The sequence below is a fragment of the Callorhinchus milii genome, unplaced genomic scaffold (genome assembly GCF_018977255.1).
Source record: "Callorhinchus milii isolate IMCB2004 unplaced genomic scaffold, IMCB_Cmil_1.0 Scaffold3, whole genome shotgun sequence".
NCBI classification, from domain to species: Eukaryota; Metazoa; Chordata; class Chondrichthyes; order Chimaeriformes; family Callorhinchidae; genus Callorhinchus; species Callorhinchus milii.
The window spans coordinates 10,677,562-10,698,955 of NW_024704744.1; the positions used below are offsets into that span (position 1 = coordinate 10,677,562).

Here is a 21,394-nt window from a genome sequence, read left to right on the forward strand (position 1 = left end):
CAGGAACAGGACAATGAGGAAGCAAAAGAGACAGTTCAAAGCAAAGGGATGGGTGTGACTCCAGGCTTGAAGCTCTAATTTATGAAGAAAGACTCTCAGAGCTGAACTTGTTTCAAAGGAGAAAAGAACGAGAGGAGATATTTTGACAATGATGCGAAGTAGAAATGTGTATTTACCCATGCTCATATCATGGGAGGAAACCTATAAATGTAAAATTAAGTCTCGAGCAAGAGGAGAAATTAGAAGGAATTGTTTCTCCTTGAAATGAATAGCACAACAGGAAGCCATTTGACCTATTTTCTCCTGCTAGTGTTTGCTCCACCAAAAAGCCTTCCATCCTAAACCCATTTCATTGCTTTTTCCCTGTACGCTGTAATACCAATCCTCTGCATGTGTTTAGCATTTTGTTTAATTGCCCCCAATTGATTCTGCTCTGAAAGAGTCGCTGGTATCCTACCAAATAGCAGTGAATTTGCGAGCAAGTAGTCCAGTCTCACCAGTGATTAGTATATTTGCCTTGCATATTCTGCATTTGGCCCTCACCCTCTGGAACTCCATCCCTCAGTCCGTCAGCCCCTTGCCCCCTTCCCTTGCCTCCTTGAAGACCCCTCTCAAGACCCTCTTTTTCGACCGTGCCTTCAGTCACCTTCCTTGCCCCCTTGCCCTCCACCCTCCCTGATCCCGACCCCCAGCTTTTTATGAGTCGTAAGGAAGAAAGAGGTCTATTGTATGCTGTTTGCTAACCCAAATTAACTTTTCATTGTAATAAGAACGCAAAGCTTGATCAGGTTAGCAAACGGTACACATTGCCAGGATGTGTTTTCAGTTGAGTGGGTTAGTGGTTTAACTGTATGCCAAACACTTATATTCTTTGATCTTTCTGGTAAAATAATTTAACTTAAATGGATTTTAAAAAAATCAATGATCTAGCAATAACAACAATAAAAATCCTTGCATTTGATATAGTGCCTTATCACGACTTCAAGATGTCTCAAAGCGCTTCACAGAATATAGTGTAAAGAATATAGTCTCTGCTTTCCTTCACCCCTACACCATCCTACCCCCCATGCTCGGGCCCCGACACCTGACTGTACAGCGCTTTGGAACGTCCTCCCGACGTGAAAGGCACGCTATAAATGTAATTTTGTTGTTGTTGTAAAGTTTATTAACTGTGTATTTTGTGGGTGAAACATAGCAGCCAATTGCGCACAGCAGTGTCCCCCAAACAGTTGTGGATTGAGTGAATAATTTTTTTTCTTTGAAGGGATTGTTACCCTTCAATCTGCCAATTGACTAACAATTGGGTTCCTGCTTATTGCTTGGTAAACAGAGGCATACAGAGTGAGGAAACTCGCCTAAGGTTTTGCCTCATCTGGGAATCGAACCCGGGTTCTCTCGCTTACGAGGCAAGTGCTCTAACCAATACTGTACAAGACTCCACAATAAAATACAAGACGAAAGAAGTCAAAATCTTTGCTCCGATTTATCACAAATAAATGTCAAATGTGGGTCCAATTACGCCTTTGCAGGTCTCTTTAACATTAGCTGTACACGCATCTTGTATTCTCCATACAAAGTTGATAACATCAAGCTTACTTGTGGGCAATAAAGGAGTATCTCCATTCCCATGCAAAAAACAATCCCAATAAAAACAAGAACCGATAAGGGAAAGCAAAAATCACGTACATCAACTTTGAAGAATTTAAACCTTCATAGTTTTTGAGCCCCAGATCTGCAATTCCATGTCCTTGGACTTCCTCACTTAAACAAAAAAATAAACTTCACATACATTGTTTTTGAAAAAAAAATCCTAATTTCATTTCATTTTGCAATCGGGTGGCATGCCGAATGGAAAAAGTAGCAGATAGTTAAAGACAATGTTTCTTGTTATATTGGTCATGCTTCCGTAAAACATGCAGTGTCTAAGCCCATGAGAATGCCATTGTTCCTTGGAGTTGCTTAAAAGGATAACCTTGGAGCAGAGCTGTAAAAATCCTCCCCATTGCCAAACTCATATCCAGACCATGCAATGAAATAATGCCAAACACCAACTGGGCATCTTGACAAAAATGGAAATGGATCCGTTACTGACCAGGCAGCTAGCGACAAGGTGTAAAAGGAATTGCTTTATTTGAAATTGTCCATGGATTAATGGTGTTACAGCATTCACACTGCGGTCTCAGTAGCCTGCAAAACATTTCTTAACTAAAGTCTCTGAGGTGTGCGTTAAAATATACTCAATACCAACTTGTCAAGCTTTCCAGGTAGCTGCAGTTGGATTCTGCAGCGATCTGCTGCTCTGATTTCCTCTTCCTTTTTAAGTATAAGTTTCTGAAGTCCGGCTGTCCAGTCCTGACTCACTACAGGATTTAAATTCTGGAACAGAAGAGAATTACAAATCAAAAGAGGTTACAGAATCAACTAGCAAAAAATATTTACTATTGTCTAAGTGGAACAGCACTAGCAAAGCATTGCTAAAGGCGTAAACAACTTGACAACATGTGCTATGTGCAATTTCGTGCTCACTAATGTGTTAATTTTGATTTCTGGGACAACTAAATCTCACAATGGAGAAATGTGATGTCTCAAAACAGATTGGTTTGAGGCAACAATGACTAGAGGACGCAGATAGAAGATAGCCAGAACAGGAGAGAAAGGCGAGCTTAGGAGTTTTTTTTCACACAGAGTTGTTGGGATGTGGAATACCCTTCCAAGTAAAGTGGTAAGAGGCAGAATCCATTGTGGGTTTCAAAACAGAGGCAGACAGGTATATGAAAGATAAAGCCTTGAAGGGGGATGGGATAGAGCTGGGCAGTGGGATTAAACGAACACCTTGCTCTGAGAGTCAATGAACACTCAATGGACTGAATGGCCTCCTGTGGTGTACATTTCTATGATTCAATGTGACAAAGTCAAACTTTTCACTATGTAGTAAAATATTTGTTGGTCAGTTGGATGTCTGACATGTGCAGAAACCCGTCACCATGCTTAAGATTATCCGGCACTTCTACTCATCCCATCAAAACATGGAGATTCACATGTTTGGAATGGAATGCACATTCTCTTCCCGCATCCTCCAATTCCAGAGAGTATTAGCCGCAAGAGCCAAGGCTTGGGCAGCCCAGGGTGTGTGCTGAGATCCTGCTGGTGCAACTTTTAAATTGATGCCAAGAAAGGCAACAAACTGAGAAAAGCATTTCATTCCCACTTTACCTGGTAATTTCCTTTCAAGTTTCCTACAAGATGTGTAATCTGTCCGACCACGTTTAAATCATGCATTAGATTTTGTAAATCCTGGTACAACTGTCCCGGGCCCATGTATAGTTTGTCTGGAACAACAAAGATAGAATACAGGAGTATCTAATAATAATGCATACAATAATACTTTGACAGAAGGCCTTATCACATCATCAAAGCATCTCAAAGCGCTTCACAGGACGCACTGTGAAGTGACTGTGCATTTGTAGGCAAACATGGCAGCCAATTTGAACACAGCAAAGTCCCACAAACAGCCATGAAATGAATGATCAATTTTATTGGATGGGATTGTTGGTTTAAACACTGGGAAAACAGTCTCCTGTTTTTGAAATCATCCCATGAGATCTTTAACATCTATCTGAAAAGGCAAATGGGACCTAAGTTTGTCTCATCTGAAGACGGCACCTCTGATAATGGAAACACACCCCATTGCACTGGAGTGTCAGCCTGGACAATGAGCTCAAAATTACACTCTCGGGATTGAACCCACAAACTGTGACTCAGAGATAAGAGTTCTACCAACTGAGCCAAGGTGACGATTAGAGACCAGCAAAGACCAGTAAATAATAATAATAATAATCCTTGCATTTGATATAGCGCCTTATCAGAGTTTTCCAGACGTATCAAAGCGCTTCACAGAATATACTACGAAGTGAGTTGACTGTATATTTTGTGGTCAAAATTTTATCAGGATTAAATGGGTAACATTTCATAACCAATCTGATGTCAATTATCACCAGTTGTGGACTATCAGATGACGATTAATTTGCCATAATATTCAAGTTAATTATCACGATGATAGGTGTAAAATTCCACCCGGGTCTAGATTTAGTCTACGAATGGGATATTTCAGAATGCCCAGAATTTGGCAAAGTGTTCAATTTATCCAGCTTAACTTTAAAGCTGGTTTTGCGCACAGTAGTTTCCCAACAGAACTTGAAGTAAACGGCTTCAAAATGAAGGCAGTTTTTAATTTCACTGAAATTCTACGTTAATTGAGTAAATCTAGAACCAGGTAGAATTTTACTCCATATAGTGGTCTTGTGTTGGTAAAAGAATGTCAAAATGTTGCTTTGTGGAGGGTATTGATATGAATTAACAATACATCAATATCCTTCACCCCTAATCTATATCTATGTTGAATGGATTTTGTATTTTCTTGAAAGAGACCAGATAGCGAGATAAATATATTACGTGCACCACACAAATGATTTTCAGAGCGTCAGGAAATGTGATGACCTTGATGTAGCGAATCACATATGCTGATGCTACCAAGGTCGGTGAATTTGTGATAAACCTCTTCAATGTATCCGGTTCAGAGAAAGACCAGGTTACAATGTAAATTTGTGGCTCTACCCCCTCCTCGCTCCCTCCCTTCCCTCCCCTCACCCTGACCATTTTCCCCCTGCTCGGGTCCTGACCCAACTGTCCAGCACCTTGGGACGTCCTCCCGACGTGAAAGGCGCTCTTTTAATGGAATCTTGTTGTTGTTGTTGTTGATAATGACTGGAACAGGTTACCAGGCTGGTTGAGGTCAGGACGCTGAACACTTTCTGTGGTGTATCCCAAGGCTCTAACTTCTTGGTGATATCATCTACGGACAAAGTGTTAACTTCCACATGCATGTGGATGATACCCAAATCTACTTTTCCTCCTCTAGCTATGCCCCCAAGTACACTAATGTTCTGCTTGTTTACCTGTCGGACGTCTAGGCCTGGATGATTGCCAATTTTCTGCAGCTAAATGTTGACAAGACAGAAGCCATACTCCTTGGCGCCCTCATCTGTGGTTCTGATCTCCTTAACCTCCCCGGCCTGTACCTCAGACTCACTGAACCTGTGCATAACCCAGGAGTGAGGTTCGATCCCCAGCTGTCCTTTGTATGCCACACCTGGTCCCTGACTGCTTTCTTCTACCTCCACCACATCGCCCATCTGCGACCATACCCACACCCAATGCAGCTCAACCTCTTGAGCCCACTTTGTTTTCCGAACTTTCAGGCCACAAAAGTCATCAGACATTTCAGGCCTTTTCTTGCACCAGAAACAACAACAAAAACAACAACAAAATTACATTTGTATAGCGCCTTTCACGTCGGGAGGACGTCAACAGCCTGAAAGCAAAATGCCAGCTGCATGTTTGAGTCCACCTTTTGGAACTCCATTCCAGTCCCTTCACTTCACTCCTTCTCTTGCCTCCTTCAAGGCCCCTCTCAAGATCCTCCTCTTTGACCCGCGCCTTTGGTCACCTCCTACCCCTACCCTCCCTGCCCTCCACCCCTCCTGATAGCAACCCCCAGCTCGGGTCCAAATCCCTGATTGTACAACGCCTTGTGACGTTCTCCTGACCTGAAAGGCGCTATACAAACGTAATTTATTGTTGTGAGGTGGTGGTGGTGGAGGGGGGGGAATTGAAGAGAAAGACAGGCCAAGCAGGAGAGTTGGGGACTGAGCTTCTCAGTATTCTGCTGCACGTGAGTGTTTGTGAAAAATTGTTAACACACAGATTACATCAGTGCATTTCAGGAACACTGGTGTGGCTCTGGAAATGCCAGACGCCAATTAACATCTAAAAAGATTTAATCTCTTCACTCGATAAGAAATAGAAGTTAAATCTACAGTATTTGACTCCCTTCTGCCTGTAACCACAACTGAGCAGCAGCAGAAATATAAACTCTTAAACCATTCTTTACAGCCAAGAAGATGACGGATACCTCTGCTCTACTGAATGTATACAATTAACCTTTCACCTCATCGATTATTTCATACCAGTCTAAACTTTCAACTGCTAGACACATCTACTTGATGTGCGCTGCATGGCAATGGAAAGCAAAGCACAAAGTGACTATTGTTACAGCTGTAATCCTGCCTTGTAACAAAAGGACAGTCAATTTATCACGTATGATCCAAGCAAACATTGCCAAATCAGAACTGAACAAGCAGGTTTATCAAAGATTCCCTTTACAAACTGTGAACAAGATGTCTTGTTATAACGTACAAATAGGTTTAGAGACATTGTGGCAGTGCAGAAAAAAACAGAGAGCAAGTGGGTGATGTGTTTGTATAAAATTCTCTCCCCAAATTTCTTCCAACAGAGTAACGAGTCTCGAATTTACACACACCAACTGCAGTGACTGCAAAGAGAATATTTTGTACCCAACAACGGACACTGGGTTCATAATCGCAACGCGTGACATTTCTGGTATGCTTTAAAGTTATTGCTGTTTTTGATTGGGAACGACACTGTTATGTTCAAGTTTTCTCAAAAACTGCTGGTCTGTAACAATTGGCTCGATTTAAATTTGAACTTGTTCCAACATTCAGTGTTGTAATCTTAAACAAAGAAAGCTGTGCCCTGATTCCTGGCAGATTAAGTCTTAATTGTACCACTCTTTCCCCGTTTCCCCAAAACCACCAATTTAAGTAAATAATCCTTGCAGCTGAGTACAGCACCTTCCATGGATGTCTCAATGCACCTCACAGCATTTAGTGGTAATAGTAATAGCAATCCTTACATTTTGTACCATGCCTTTCATGTTAGGAGGACTCCCAAAGCACTTCACTGTACTGTATATAGTGTAAAGTGGTGTGACTGTGTGCTTTATTGTGGGAGAATGCAGCAAACAATTTGGCATAACAGTGTCCCATTAACTGAATGACCAATTTTGTTGACCAATTAATGGCCAGGACACCCTTCACTTTTTAAATAGAGCCGTGGGATTTTTAAAGACTACCTGAGGCCTCACTTTAACGTCTCATCTGAAGAACGTCACATCCAACAAAGCAGCACGCACCAGCACCACGTTGGAGTGTCAGTTTAGTTATATGAGCTCCTAACCCAGAGTTGGGGCTTGAATCCACAACCTCCGACTCATGGCCCCAATGGTGGAATGGAAATGTCTAGGAATGTGCAGGAGGCCAGAGCTGAGTGATGTGGGCGGGTAGAGGAATGGGGTATAAGCAGGTCAGAGAGGTAAGGGGGTGGCAAGGCATGAAGTGATTTGTACGCCATTTGTCATTCTAACTCATATTTTAACAGGATTTTATCACTGTGATTCAGAGCACCAATCTCCCCATTACCAGTGGCTGAAACCCAAGCAATTATCCCACTGCCATCCTGCTGACTTAATGTTGTTTGTCATGACAAATTCAGAAAGAAGATTCGGGTTTGCCTGTTTCGTCTGGAGCTGCATAAATCATATGGGATTAGGGCCACCCTGAATCAATGTGCTTTGCCAAATAGATCAGTTACCATGGAGTTTTGTAACTTAAGATACAATTAAACGNAAAAATATTCGCTCGGCTTTATGTTTGTTCAGTTCAGTACATTGGGATATCATCCAGGAGCCTAAGTAGGATCTCTTCTCTCTTAATTCACCCCAGCGGCTTCAAAATGAAACATTTATTGCAGCAGAAATGGAAATCAACTGGGGTTCAGACCCAGTGGAGAAATGGCTGCAGATAGTTTACTGAACTGTGGTTGGGTTTTGTAAGAATATATTTAAATCTGATTTCTGCTTAATCATTATCAAGCACTGGGATGTACCCGGGATATTTATAATTCCCCTCCAAAAATAATGAGGCCTTTGAGCGGAGGCCCCTCTGCTGCTCTTATGATTGCACATGACGAGGGAGCAGAGGTCCAGTTACTGTGAGGCTCCTGACATCCAACAAAGGAGGAACCAGGAGCAAGGTTTCAGAATCAGGGCAGGAATGGGAGTTCAAGTTCAGGGTAAGAGGAGTGGGAACCTGAGGTCAGGATAGGAATGGGTCTGAAGTGGGGACTGGAGTGGGAGCCTCAGGTGGGGATGGGGATGAGCCTCAGTAGAACCAGAGGCCACGGCCTGTGATCGAAGGGGGGTAAATTCAAAACAAATCTGCGGAAACGCTATTTCAGTGAACGAGGAGCAAATATATGGAACAGGCTTCCTAGGGAGATGGTGGAAGCAGAAAGTGTTGATTTTTTCAACAAAACAAATTAAGATAGATGTCTGTTCGGAAATAATATCTTGGGATACATTATATAGTTCAGGATACAACATGAGTATGCGACTGACAGGATGGTGGAAGGCAAGCTGGATGGACCTTGGTCTTCTTTTGACTTACAATTCTTATGCTCTCAGGTGGGATGGGAGCCAGGGGAATAGGGACCAAGGTCAGGGGAAGAGGACAGGAGCAGAGGGCTGAACAGCACCCTAGTAGGGTTGTCACATGCTGGCAGAAAAAGACATCACCACATCGCAATACAACCATCCAAAACATTGAGAGAACTTATTTCACAGGTCCACTTGCCACAAGTTTACAGAGACGATAAGGTGAAGTTTGTGGCAGTTTACAGTAAATAGTAGGACCACATAATAGAATGTCACAAATGTTATCCCAGCTTTCTCACTACAATTACAATACAATTTGCATTATAGAGTGCCTTTCACATCAGGAAAACATCTCAAAGCATGTAACAAAGCTAGATTGGCACCCGAGATGGGGTGGGATCTAAGAGGGTGGGGAGATGAGGGGAAAGGATACGTCTTCAGATGGACTTTTAACGAGGTGAAAGAAGGAAGAAGTCTGGGATAGAGTTCCAGAGAGTGGGGGCAGAATGACTGAAAGCCCACCAGTCGATGGTGGAGCGGATAGGTTGGAGGAGATGAAGCAAAGGGAGCTGCCGGGTTGGTGTGATTGAAGGAGGTAGCAATGGTGGAATGGGGCAGAGATTTGAACATGAGAACGAGGATCTTGAACTCAATTCACTAACTATACACATCAGGGGTGTCGTGGCAGAGAACAGAGTTCTCCAGAAGCTCGACTCCTGACTTTCAAAATGGGGCTTTGTTTGGTCTTGGTGTAAATCAGACCATCTTACCCCTGCGGAGGTCCCTGGCTATGCCCTGACCAAGTTCTTTTTACACCCAGTTAAAGACAAAACAGCACAGGTGGCACCTTGTGAAGCAGAGCTAAATCGTGTACTTACTCGGTTTTGTACTAATAAGGACCTTTTCTCCTGAATGTGGAGGAGGGTATCTGCTCTTCTCCGCCAGGTCCTCGCTGTTCCCAAACTCCACCACCTCAACCTGCTTCAGAGGAACGCTCCACTTCAACAGGTACCTCAGGCCCGAGGGTATCACAACACTGCCGTCATGTTGGACTCTGAAACCAGTTCAATCTCACTTTAAAAATCATCGCCAGACTTGATAAAACACCAACTCAAACTAGAATAATATTTGAATTTGATATTGTGCCTTATCATATCCTCACGATGTCTAAAAGCACTTCACAGCTCTCCGGAACGCTACCCCGCATGAAAGGCGCTATATAAATACAAGTTGTTGTTGTTATACTGTAAAGCAGTATCCCACAAACAGCCATGAAATTAATGATCAATTTTATTTGGGGCACTGTTGTTCAAGGCACAGGGAGAAACTGCTTTCTCTTTTTAAATAGTGCCATAGTATCTAACATCCACCTCGACAGGCAGCTGACACCTTGGTTTAACGTCTTATTTGAAGGACAGCACCTCTGTCAAAGAAGAAACCTCCCCCAACACTTCAGTGGAGTGTCATCTTAGATGGAGTGTATGGCTTCCAAGTCACACCATATCCCCAACCTTCTGACTCAGAGGTGAGAGAGCTACTGACTGAAACAGGCGGACATAAATTCACTACAGTGGGAAGGACCCACTCACATAAATGTTGTATGAACAACGATTAGATTCAAATTGTACAATATATTGTCTAAAGCAAAGACACATGTAAACTAGGAACCACAGTAAGTTTCTTTCAACAGTGGGTTACTGTTTTTCAATAAGCTATTCATTTTCAGCTGCTTAAACTCCAGCAGTACCCAACTCATACTCTGGGGATCCCAAGCCTCGGCTCTTGCCAACCTGCACCAAATTCTCTCTTAAGTAGGCTGCATCCCTCCGGGGGGGAAGACTGCATTCCAACAAATACCTCTGGAATTTCACGTGTTGTGGGCGCATGTAATTCTCAGTTTGTTTGGGATTCTGTTAAGAATGGTGACGGGTTTCCGCATGTGTCAGACACTTGGCTGATCAAAATAAAATTAACTTCAGAGCTATTTTTTGGGACATTCCTGTATGCAAATTGACTGTTGCGTTTGCAGTGAATCATGTTGAGTGCTTTGAGACATCCTCCTGACTTGAAAGGCACAAAATCAAATGTAAGATTATTATTTTTCATTATTATTATTAGCAAAATATTTTGGTAGCCTGCTAACCAGCAGTCTGCAAGTCTTAAAAATCTGCTTCACCAACTTTGCCCTTGAGATTCTGAATGCAGCATATTTCAATGTGACACATATTGACTGTGCCACTGAATTGACCCCAGTATGAATTTGCCATGGTTGGAGTAAAGTGGTGATTTACGTAACACAAGCGTCTGCAGGACTCGGACTTAATGAAAGAAAAGCAACACACATCCTCGTATCAATTGACCTTTAGTCTCACCCACATTTATAAGCAAAAGGCTCTTCGGGGAACAAATACTCCCTTGTGTCTGCACTTGCATGATTGTTCACAGTCAAAACAAACCAATCCTTCCTTTATCAGAGGTTTACTTTATTGAGACAGCAGCTTCTCTGACTATGTGAACACAAGAACTATGTTTGCAGACAAAATACACAGACACTCAAATTTACAGGAAATCTAGTGACACTCTTTGAGATATCCTCCCAATGTGAAAGGTCCTACATGCAAGGATTATTATTTGGGGTAGGCCATTTGGGCCATCAAGCCTGCTCCTTCCACCGATCAAAACCCACTTACATGGAATGATGAAAAATCCCTACTTGTATGTTCAATTTGAATAAGGAGGTGGAAACTTCTCTGGATAACCGAGGTGCAATCAATCCATTTAAAAGGCAGATTGAGTGACATGTGGGAAGTAAACGTATTAAAGAATATAGAGAAAAGAGGGAGAAAAGAACCCTAGAAATTTACAGCGCAGAAGAAGGCCATTCAACCCATCGTGTGTATGGCTGGCTCCTTTAAGAGCAATCCTTTCAGTCCTATTTACTTGCCCTGTAGTTGACCACTTTAGTTGACTCCTGTTTAGGTATTTATCTAGTCCCCTTTTGAAAGCTAATATGGATTCTGCCTCAACCACCACTCCCAGCAAGACATTCCATATCCTAGCCACTCTATGTGTGAAAAGATTACTCCTAGTCTCCCCATGCTCTCATTTGCTAACTAGCATCAAATGGTGCCATCTAGTCACTGACTCCTCAACCGATGGGATTGAAAGATCTTCTATGATCTGATAAACTGGCGGGTTCTGGCTCAAATGGCCTCTTCCTGTTTCCACCTTCCTATGCTCTGAATCCTATCAGATGAATACATTATAATCATCAAAAAGTTATTAACGGGAATAGCTTCACTAGCATTTGATTGGGAAGAAATTGGGACTCGGAGAAGATAACCTCAGATGAGATGTGATCGTACTTACCGAGAGTGAACTGTAGCACACATCAACACATCGTTCAGCATAAACAGACGTCGCTCTTTGGTTTTCACCATTTCCCCTTTCTCATTGTAAACAGTCTCTATCATGTCATCCGACCTTAACAGGTATCTACTGCCGCAGTGAAGGAGCTGCATTGATACAGAGGGAAGCAGAGTGTGATCAAGCTTCACATGCACAATAACATACACTTGTAGTATGCCTTACACTGAGGATAAGATCTCAAAGTGCTTTGCAGAGATTATGTGAAACTAGGTGACCAAACGGCATGATTCAAGTGGTAGGTTTTCAAAAGTGTTCTAAATAGTATATTATAATAGCTTATTATATAATAATTATGATAAACAGTATCTGAAAATGCAGTTTATCCACACTTGCCCACAAAACACAGTTTCACTTTATAGTGAAGCTGTGAAGCACTTTGCTTCATCTCCTCCAATTTATCTGCTCCACCATCGACTGGTGGGCTTTCAGTCATTCTGCCCCCGCACTTTGTCTTGATGACATGATAAGGCGTTGTGTCAAATTTAAGGACTACTTTTTTTTATTAAGTCTGTAAAAAGAGGAAAGGAGGAAGCAAAGTGTAGAGAATTTGGAAGTTGTAGAGAATGGGGCTTCCATTGACTGAAAGTTTCAATTAACATCCTGTGGCACGGTCACAAACAAAATCTGAGCAATGCTTAATCGTAAATGTTTTGATCTGAAGAAAGCAGCAGCATAATGCAAGAGAACGCTTTCTCGATTACAGTCTTCAGTTTACATTTTTTTAATGGACTATCATTTTTTTTCCTTCCTACCCTTCTGAGCAAACGAGTGTATATGGTTTGCAAACCAAATTAGGCAAATATCAATTTAAGGGATAAAATGTTTGTGATGTAGCAAATGACTTACATTTTGAACTTCACCACATTAAGCTGTAAAGTCTGGGTTGTAGATACTCAATTGTTCAATTGATATATTGCCTCAGGAACATACACTTTATAACTTAATCCTCACAAAAGAGAGAACAATTTCTGGATCTGCTTCAGATTGGAGTCACCAATGTTCAGCATAACTTTCCATCAGTTCCGTGCTCTTACCCGAGTCTCACTGTGAATTTGGCTTCAAATAGATGATGCTCTAGATTTACTATATTCAGTTTTATTTATTAATAAAAATAATAATAATCCATGCATTGGATGTTGTGCTTTTCATGTTGGGAGGATGTCTCAAAATGCTTCACATGATTTACTGCAGTCTTGTAACTGTATTTTGCAGGTGAATACGACAGCCAATTTTCAACTAGCAATGTTCTACAAACAGCCATGAAGTGAATGCCCAATATTATTTGGGCAATTGTTGGTCAGGACTCTAGGAAAAAAAAACTCCCTTCTCTATAAATCCACCTTAACAACCACATAGAATCTCCGTTTCATAGAATCATAGAATTACACAGCACAGAAGGAGGCCATTCGGCCCATCGTGTCTGTGCCAGCTCTTTGAAAAGAGCTATCCAATTCAATCCCACTCACCCGAGCTCTCCCCACAGCCCTGCAAACTTGTCCTCCCCAAATAATTATCTCTTTCGGGAGTAGTTAAAAGTAGTTTAACAACTGTTCTGAAGGACAATGCCTCCGGTAATGCCTCCGCCAGGCCTGTATTAGAGTGTCAGTCTAACTGTGACATCTACTGTTTTGTGTGGAACTGCAATGGTAAAAGTAGTTTTTCTACATGACTGATTCATTTTGAGTAACAGATTTTACTGGTAGCATCAGAACATTTTCTTTGGTCAGCCGGGTGTCTGAGATATGTGGAAACCCATTATCGTGCTGAAGATTATAATGTGCATTAATTTACCACAGTGGATGGCAGACATCTTTGCATTGAATTCAGTAAAGGTAAAGATTTTCTTTGATTTCTAACTGCTTTTTATTAAATATTAATTTTCCTTTCAAGGATTCAAAAAAAATAAAAAGTACCCAATTTCTGGACCCTCCTTCTCCTTAATTAATTCCAGCAAAAAACAAGGAACAGAATGGATTTGGGAAAATCGCATTGTTGACCCCACTGTTAGCTACAGTCACCAAAATAGCAACATTTAAATGAAGCTAAGTGGACAAGGCTCCATGAGCTTTAGGGCAAAGATTCCTCACACAGCAGATCAGCCAGATCGAATAACAGTGAGCTCTGCTCCGTTCAGTCTGCTGCAAGCACCTAACACTAATAACCACCTAACCTTGTTAACCCTGCAAGCGAAAGCCCTAATGGGTGTGGTGGTCCTAGCTGAACAAATAGCGGAAAAGCTTGCCAGAGATTTCTGAGCTCTGAATGGCACGCTGTCCAGTTTTAGCTAGTTAAGACTCCAGCAGTAACATAACGCACACTGCAGGGTCCCCCAAGCCTTGGTTTTTGCTAAACCTGTGCCTAATACAAGTGTCCCGAGATGCTGAGGAGTCCTGTAGCTTAGTGGTTAGAGCACTCGCCTCACAAGCGAGAGGAACTGGGTTTGATTCCTGGGCAAAACCTTGGGCAAATTTCCTTACTCCACACGCCTCTGTTCACCAAGCAGTAAATAGGAACCCAGTTGTTAGTCAATTGGTGGATTGCTTTTCCGGGGGGTAATAATTCCATCTAAAATATAATAATGTCACTCAATCCACTGGTTGTGGGACACTGCTAGCGCGAAACTGGCTGCGGTGTTTCACCCACAAAATATGCAGTCAATTCACTTTACCGCATGCTCTGTGAAGCGCTGTGAGACGTCTCGAAGACGTGATAAGGCGCTATATCAAAATGCAAGGATTATAAATGCTGCTTCTGTTATTTTGCTGTATTTGCGAGGGCTGGTTTCCAAAATACGGGAAATGTCCCTATGTCTGGAACACACACCATTTAGAGGAGTGGAGCTTCAGCAGCAGTTCTTTACCTCTCTGCATACCAATCAAGGTGGATTCCAAGCCCTGAATATATGAGCATGTATTCACAAGCCTGGCTTGAGGTAACACTTTCCACCAGCTGTCGTCCCAAGCCTCAGAGTTTCCTCATCAGCTATTTGACAGACTTCAGTGTGATGCAAGGACCTATACAGGTCAGCTTGTGAATTACTAACCATTTTTTATGGTCTAGAAGTCGATGTCCTGACCAACAATCCCCCAAATAAAGTCAGTCACTCACTTCATGGCTGCTTGTGGGATACTGCTGTTCACAAATTGGCTGCCGTGGTTGGCAACGAAACATACGCAGTTAGTATATCTCGTGAAGCACTTTGGGACATCCTTCGATGTGAGAGGCGTTTATACCAAATGTAAGAAATATTATTATTAAGTCCAATGATAGATATCAGGCTTACTCAACACCACAATTTGATCTGATGTGTGCAGTATGTGGATCGAGATACTGATTAAGCGTTTCTGCCCCCATTCTATGGGTCTCTACCCCAAAATCCCCTTCCCTCGCCTCCTTCAAGGTCCATCTCAAGACTTTCATCTTTGACTGTGATTTCAGTCCCCTTCCGAATCCAACCCCCTGCTCGAGAGCAAACCCTCGACTGTCTAGCACTTTGGATATCCTCCCGAAGTGAAAGGCACCAATATAAATGCAATTTATTGTTGTTGGTGTTGTTGTAAAGTTAGCTGGAAGTTCAAGCAATGAACTCTGAAATTGGATGTTAGCTCTTTAAGGGCTGCGATGAGGGGAGGATTGTAAAAATCAGGCTTCCTGCTCTCAATTGCTCTTTTGCTGAAAGCAAAGTTGCTTCATCACCAGCAGGGAGAATGCAGCACACCAAAGGTCAGCTGTTCATCATCTCTGGCTCTTTGCAGGCACTTAGTGACAGCATCACTGAATCACTTTTCCTTAATCACTCCACTTTGCTTTTTTGACAGTATTGCCTGGGGTTTGTCATCTAACACTGTCGTCCAGAGTCACAGATTTCAGCTTTCCCTTTTTGCACATAGCACGGAAATTGGCTGGAAAGGAACAGGTAGTGGAAAGAGTGAATGGAACCAGCTACAGTGAACGGCACAGGGTGTGATGAAAAGCACTCCATGCTCATTGTACACAGACATGGTCCGTGTCTCAGCTTGTCGAATTCTACTGGGAGATCATCATTCAGCAGTACTGTCATTTGTTTACTTTGAAACTTCCAGTTAACAAAGCAACAAAGTCTGAACGATGAAGATACATGATCTGCTGATACGGGTGTTCCATACAACCCTGTCAATCTAAGCAGATGTGTCAGCCTGGCTCGCCTCTGAGTCAGAAGGCTGTGGGTTTAAACCCCACATTGGGACTTGTAACTCATATAGTTTCACCAACAAAACACGCAGTCAATCCTGTGAAGCACTTTGAGATGTCTGGATTAAGTGGTTAGGCCCAATATCAAATGCAAGGATTATTATTATTGTCAGCTATGGTGACACTGAATGTGGTGCTGGAGGAGTGCTGGGTTGTCAGAGGTGCCATCCTTTGAATGAGACATTCTCCAAAACGAGAAGGGAGTTTCTCCTAGTGTCCTGACCAATAATCCCACAAAAAAATTGGTTATTCAATTCAAGGCTGTTGGTGGGACATTGCTGTGCAAATTGGCCGCATTCACCCACTACTTTATAGTGTATCCTGTGAAGCGCCTTGAGGCATCCTCCTGACATGAAACACACTGTACCAAATGCAAAGTTAATTATTATTATTACTGATGAAACTAAGCTGGGCTGAGGTAAATTTAATCACTTTCTGCTAACCTCAAGGAAGTGAGAGTGGTGGCACCTGGAATCGTGCTTTGTTCCCCATATACAGTCGACAACCAATTTAAGAGCCCTGAGCAATTTCAACGTTAAAGGCTCTATATCAAACAGGAGGAGGATTATTATTATTATCATCTGAAAAGCACTTTCCCCTCGCGCCGTCTCCAATTTAAACAGGGCTGATTTCCACTGAACCATTTGAATGCCTGGAACCAGATTTTGTCTTTGGTTCTGAGCAAAATAATGTCAGGGTATTGGAGGTTCCTAAATCCCGATTGGTCCTAATGTTAAACTCCCCCCAGAGGCAGCTGTCTTGAAAGTCAAGAGTGATGGCGATTGATAAATCACTGTTCAGGTGGCCAGACTGCAGGCACAATCTGTCTGGTAGCTGGCAGCATAAATTGGCCATAACTTTCAGTCCAGCGGGAGATGACAAAAGCCAGTAGCCCCCTAATAGTTTCAAGCTCCTCGGCTCAATTTTTATTGTGAAATTCGCCATGCATTTTTTGGATCAAAACAGTTACAAGTAGTGGCTTCTTCAAAGGAAACTAGGCTTTCTGAGGCTCAACATTTCTCAAGTTTTTTACTGGTCTTAGAAAATGCTGATTTTTGCAAATCCTCATATTCTATCATAACTTGGGAGCTTGTGAAATTCTTCTGAACTGCAGAAAACCTAAAATTGTAGACAGTATTCCAAATGGCCAGCACCTCCATATAACTGGATCCTATTTATTTTATTGACTTGCTTTCTGCTTCTGGGAATTAGATCTTAATGATTTACAATTCTTCCTATAGTGGGTATTGATCCAGCCTCATGAGCAACTTGTGGTAATGAATATTATGCCAAGTGGCATGTGTTAAATAAAATACACAAAGCAGAATTAGTTGTGGGGTAATGAACCCACAAGTGCAAACTATACAAGGACAGAAACTGACAAGATAAAGGTTCCATGATTGAAGAGGATATTTGCACAGATAAGAGTTTCTGATCCCTCAAAATAGTAACAAGAAAACAAAGCATTATTCGTCAAGGAACTACAAATGTTATCTAACTCGTGATTTACAAAGTGACTATCCTCTTTGGGGAGGAGGTAAGCGGAATCCCATTGGAGCTGAATCTTAAGCACCCCGGGACACTACCCTGTGTGAAGGGCGCTATATAAATGCAAGTTGTTGCTGTTGTTGAACCTGCTCCAAGGTAATGTACTCAGCAATGGAATGTCGGAATTCAGTCAATCCTCTGTGGTTGTCTTGTCAGGACTTGGAGGGGCAGATCAGTCACTGAGAACAGGGATTCTTCCCACTCATTTCATTCCAACCCGGCAAGCCGAAGTTCCCCAAGCTCTTGGCAAGTTCTATCTAATTCTCTCCAGATTCGGGTAAGCAGGGTGTGTCCCCTCCATGGAGAGAGTGCACACTGTATTCCAGACACAGAGAAATTTCATTGTGTGTAGGTCAAATCTTAACACTAAATGCTCAATGACGCTGATCACTGGCAAATTAAGTTGAGTACTGATAAATGCAAAGTACTGCATCTAATAAAAACGCTGCAGTCATTTGCGTGCAGCAGTGTCTCACACACAGTCGTGGATTGAGTGACCAATTTATTATTAGTATAAAAATCAGTCACTACTCAGGATAATAATTACCGTGAAGCACTTCGAAACAATTTGATACATAAAAAGCTATAAAAATGCCAGAGTAATTAACGACTGGAACAGATTGCCACGTAGGGTGGTTGGGGCCAGGACACTGGACTCATTTCAAAAGCAGCTCGATGCTGTGATGGGAGGACAGTAGGGAAGAGACTAGATGGGCTGAGGAGCCTTCTTCATCCAAACCAATCTTGTGATTTAGTGCAAGGCCATGACTATTAAGCACCTTGGGATATCCTCCCGACGTGTAAGCCGTTATCTTGTGAAGTTCTCGGTCTCTCTCTCAATACCAACATGTGCTTTATCTGACCTCTACTGGGAGATTTGGGAACTGCACCATTAAGGGGTTCAATCAGCCAAAAAACTAAACACCGAGGGACAATTCTCTGACCGTGGGTAAATTTCCCAAGCTTGGCAGGAGAGTGCACCCTGATTGCCATCGAGTTGATACATACGTCCAACCAATCTGGCGTAAGATCATCGTGAGAAAACAGAAGGATCAGACAAACTCACCGGATGGAGGTCGGGACATTTATTGCTGATTAAGAAATTTTTGGGGGGTGAAAATTCAGCCTAAATTAAGAGCCTCCTTAAGTTTTGAATATGAATTCCTTCCTCAGATGTGTCGGAGGCAGATCCTCTGCTCCTGACTCTGTTCTCAATGCCGATGTCCTGAAGTGGCTTGCGCAGTTGACTTCTGGGTCGGGAGTTTTGACAATTTACCAGGATCTCAAAACTAATGAATAAAGCCACGGTCCCACTTAATCAGCCATCAAAATCTGCAATCCACGAGCTGAGAGGATCTTATCTTCCACACTTCAGGATAAAATTATTATTTGATACTTACAAAATCTCTTAAGCTAAATCCTACTTCAACTACATTGTGTTCTCTCCATATAGGTCATTCAGGTCACCCAAAGCTAAGTTTTTAAAGCCTCCAGGCTAAACAATGCCTCTTAGATATACAAATGTGCTTTTAACGACAATAAAAATACTTGCATTTGCTATGCAGCACCTTTCACACTGGGAGGATTTACTGGGGGGTGTAGTGACTGTGTATTTTGTAGGTGAGAGCCTCCAATAAATGAAGCAGAAAAACAAAAACTACCTTGTTAAGGTAACGTTCGTTCATCGCTTTTGCAATCTGCTTGATTTCACAGCGTTGGTCTGCGTCTCTTTTCTGCTCGTTTAGCTTCTCGGCTAACGTCTCAAGCTCGGTGAGTGCCATCTGAAGAGGTAGTCTGTCCTGGTGACCTTTTGGCGTATTCTTCAGCATGTCCTGTCAAAATCAACAGAGCAATAGGAAAAAGTTTACATCTTTTACTGCAAGTCAAGAGAAATTCTTACAATTTTTAAAAATTCTTAATACTATTTTTTGGAAACTCATCACCGTGCTTGAGAGTATCCAAACCAAACTGAGAGTTTCATGCATCCCACCTACACATGGAAATTCCAGAGATATTTAATGGGATGGAATAAGCACTGTCTCCCTGGAGGGACGCAACCTGCGTATCTAATTCCGGAAAGTATTCGGGACCCTGGAATGTGCATTGGGGTACAGCTGGAGCCTAACAACCTAAAACCACATAGCTTGCCATTGATATCACTGTCTGGCTAGCTTTCCTCTGCTTGTCCAGCTAGGATCACACTCCCCATTAGGGCTTAGGTTTGTAGGGTTAAAATTCTTATAATTTGCTTAAAAACAATCCAATTCCTACAAAAAAACACTGTTGATCCACAAAGACTGCTAACTTCGGAGAATCAATAATTTTAAATATCATTCAATATTCAAAAGCAAACCTGAATCAAGTTCAAATAAATTATCAACTTGCAGGGAGTGAAAGACCACAGAAGTTACATTCTAAACAAAAAAAACTAATGTATATAAGTGCAATTTTTTGTTGGATTACTTTATAATTAGAATAATAACAAAAACTAATTTGAGTTTGAATGTTCTTACAAATAACAATAATCTTTGCATTTGATATAGCGTCTCAAGATATCTCAAAGTGCTTTACAGAATATATGTAAAGTGCAGCTGGTATTTTGTGGATGAACGTGACAGCCCAAACTGTGCATTGCACACAAAATTGTGCATTGGAGTGATTGACCTTTTGTAAGCAAATATCCATTAACATATACATTAATAAAGAACGCGTGAAGTTTAAGTTAATCGAAAGTCATTACCTGAAGTAAAAGAATGAACTGTGGGAAGCGTTGAATTGGCTTCATCATTAACCCATACAGCGTAATGCGATCTGAGCTGGACTCGTGGCAATGCTTGTGAGGAAAAAAAAATTCAGAACTGGGAAGTCAGCAAGCGCATTACTTCATCAAAGTCAACTGTACCCGCGAATATTTCAGGAAATGTTTTTCAAGGAATATGGACAATTTTTAAAATTCAGACATACACAGTCCTATCCTGGGCCACATGGATGTGAAGCCTGGATTTCAGATTGTTCAGGCAGATTAGTATGTTTAAATGGGAAGTAGATATGTATTTGGATAGTTGACTCTCAGCCTGGCTCAGCTGGTAGGACTCTGGTCTCTGAGTCAATAGGTTGTGGGTTCAAGACCCACATGTGTTAGAGCACTCGCCTCGCAAGCGAGAGACCTGCGTTCGCTTCCCAGCAGTGCGAAATGTTGGACAAGTTTCCTTACTCCACACGCCTCTGTTTACCCAGCAGTAAGTAGGAACCCGGTTGTTAGTTGATTGGCGGATCGCGAAACACGGCAGCCAATTGCGCACAGCAGTGGCCCACAAACAGTTGTGGAATGAGAATTTCATGGAAATTTTTCTTTCTTTGGAAGATTATAGGGACGTCCTCCCGACGTGAAAGGCGCTATACAAATGTAATCTTGTTGCTGTTGTTGTATTACCCCTAAAAAGCAATCTGCCAAACAACTAACAACCAGATTCCTATTTACTGCTAGGTAAACAGAGGTATGTGGAGTAAGGAAACTTGCCTAAGGTTTCATCCCGTCCAGGAATCAAACCCAGATCCTCTCGCTTGCGAAGCGACCACACTAACCACTATGCTATGCCACTCTAACTCTTTGTTGCTTGGGGGACCTTGCTGTTTGCAAATTGGCTGCTGTGTAAAGAAATGTGCGTAGGATGGCAACCGTAGCCCAGGGGCACGGAGAGGAACTGTGAAACACTATCTCACTTACACATGTTTTCCTGGTTAAGATTGGCGAACTCGACACTCAGAACGCAAGGTCAAACCTGGGAGCTTCCTAATCGTCATGGTTCAGTTAAAGTTTCACCTGAGTCTAGATTT

The 21,394-nt window shown here is 42.1% G+C and overlaps 1 protein-coding gene across 4 annotated transcripts in view; it reads right to left on the reverse strand.

Annotated features, from left to right (window-relative positions):
• arhgef10 (Rho guanine nucleotide exchange factor (GEF) 10) overlaps positions 1-21,394 on the reverse strand; it is a 144,544-nt gene that overhangs the window by 50,665 nt on the left and 72,485 nt on the right. For 3 of the 4 annotated variants that reach the window (XM_042333058.1, XM_042333059.1, XM_042333057.1), the window contains exons 15-21: positions 20,298-20,390; positions 19,219-19,389; positions 11,720-11,865; positions 9,229-9,404; positions 3,214-3,329; positions 2,249-2,376; positions 1,687-1,761 (exon numbers count right to left, since the gene is read on the reverse strand). In XM_042333058.1, coding sequence (XP_042188992.1) covers positions 1,687-1,761; positions 2,249-2,376; positions 3,214-3,329; positions 9,229-9,404; positions 11,720-11,865; positions 19,219-19,389; positions 20,298-20,390 — 905 coding nt within the window. The remainder of the gene's footprint in view (positions 1-1,686; positions 1,762-2,248; positions 2,377-3,213; positions 3,330-9,228; positions 9,405-11,719; positions 11,866-19,218; positions 19,390-20,297; positions 20,391-21,394) is intronic. The other variant, XM_042333060.1, reaches the window with a different exon arrangement.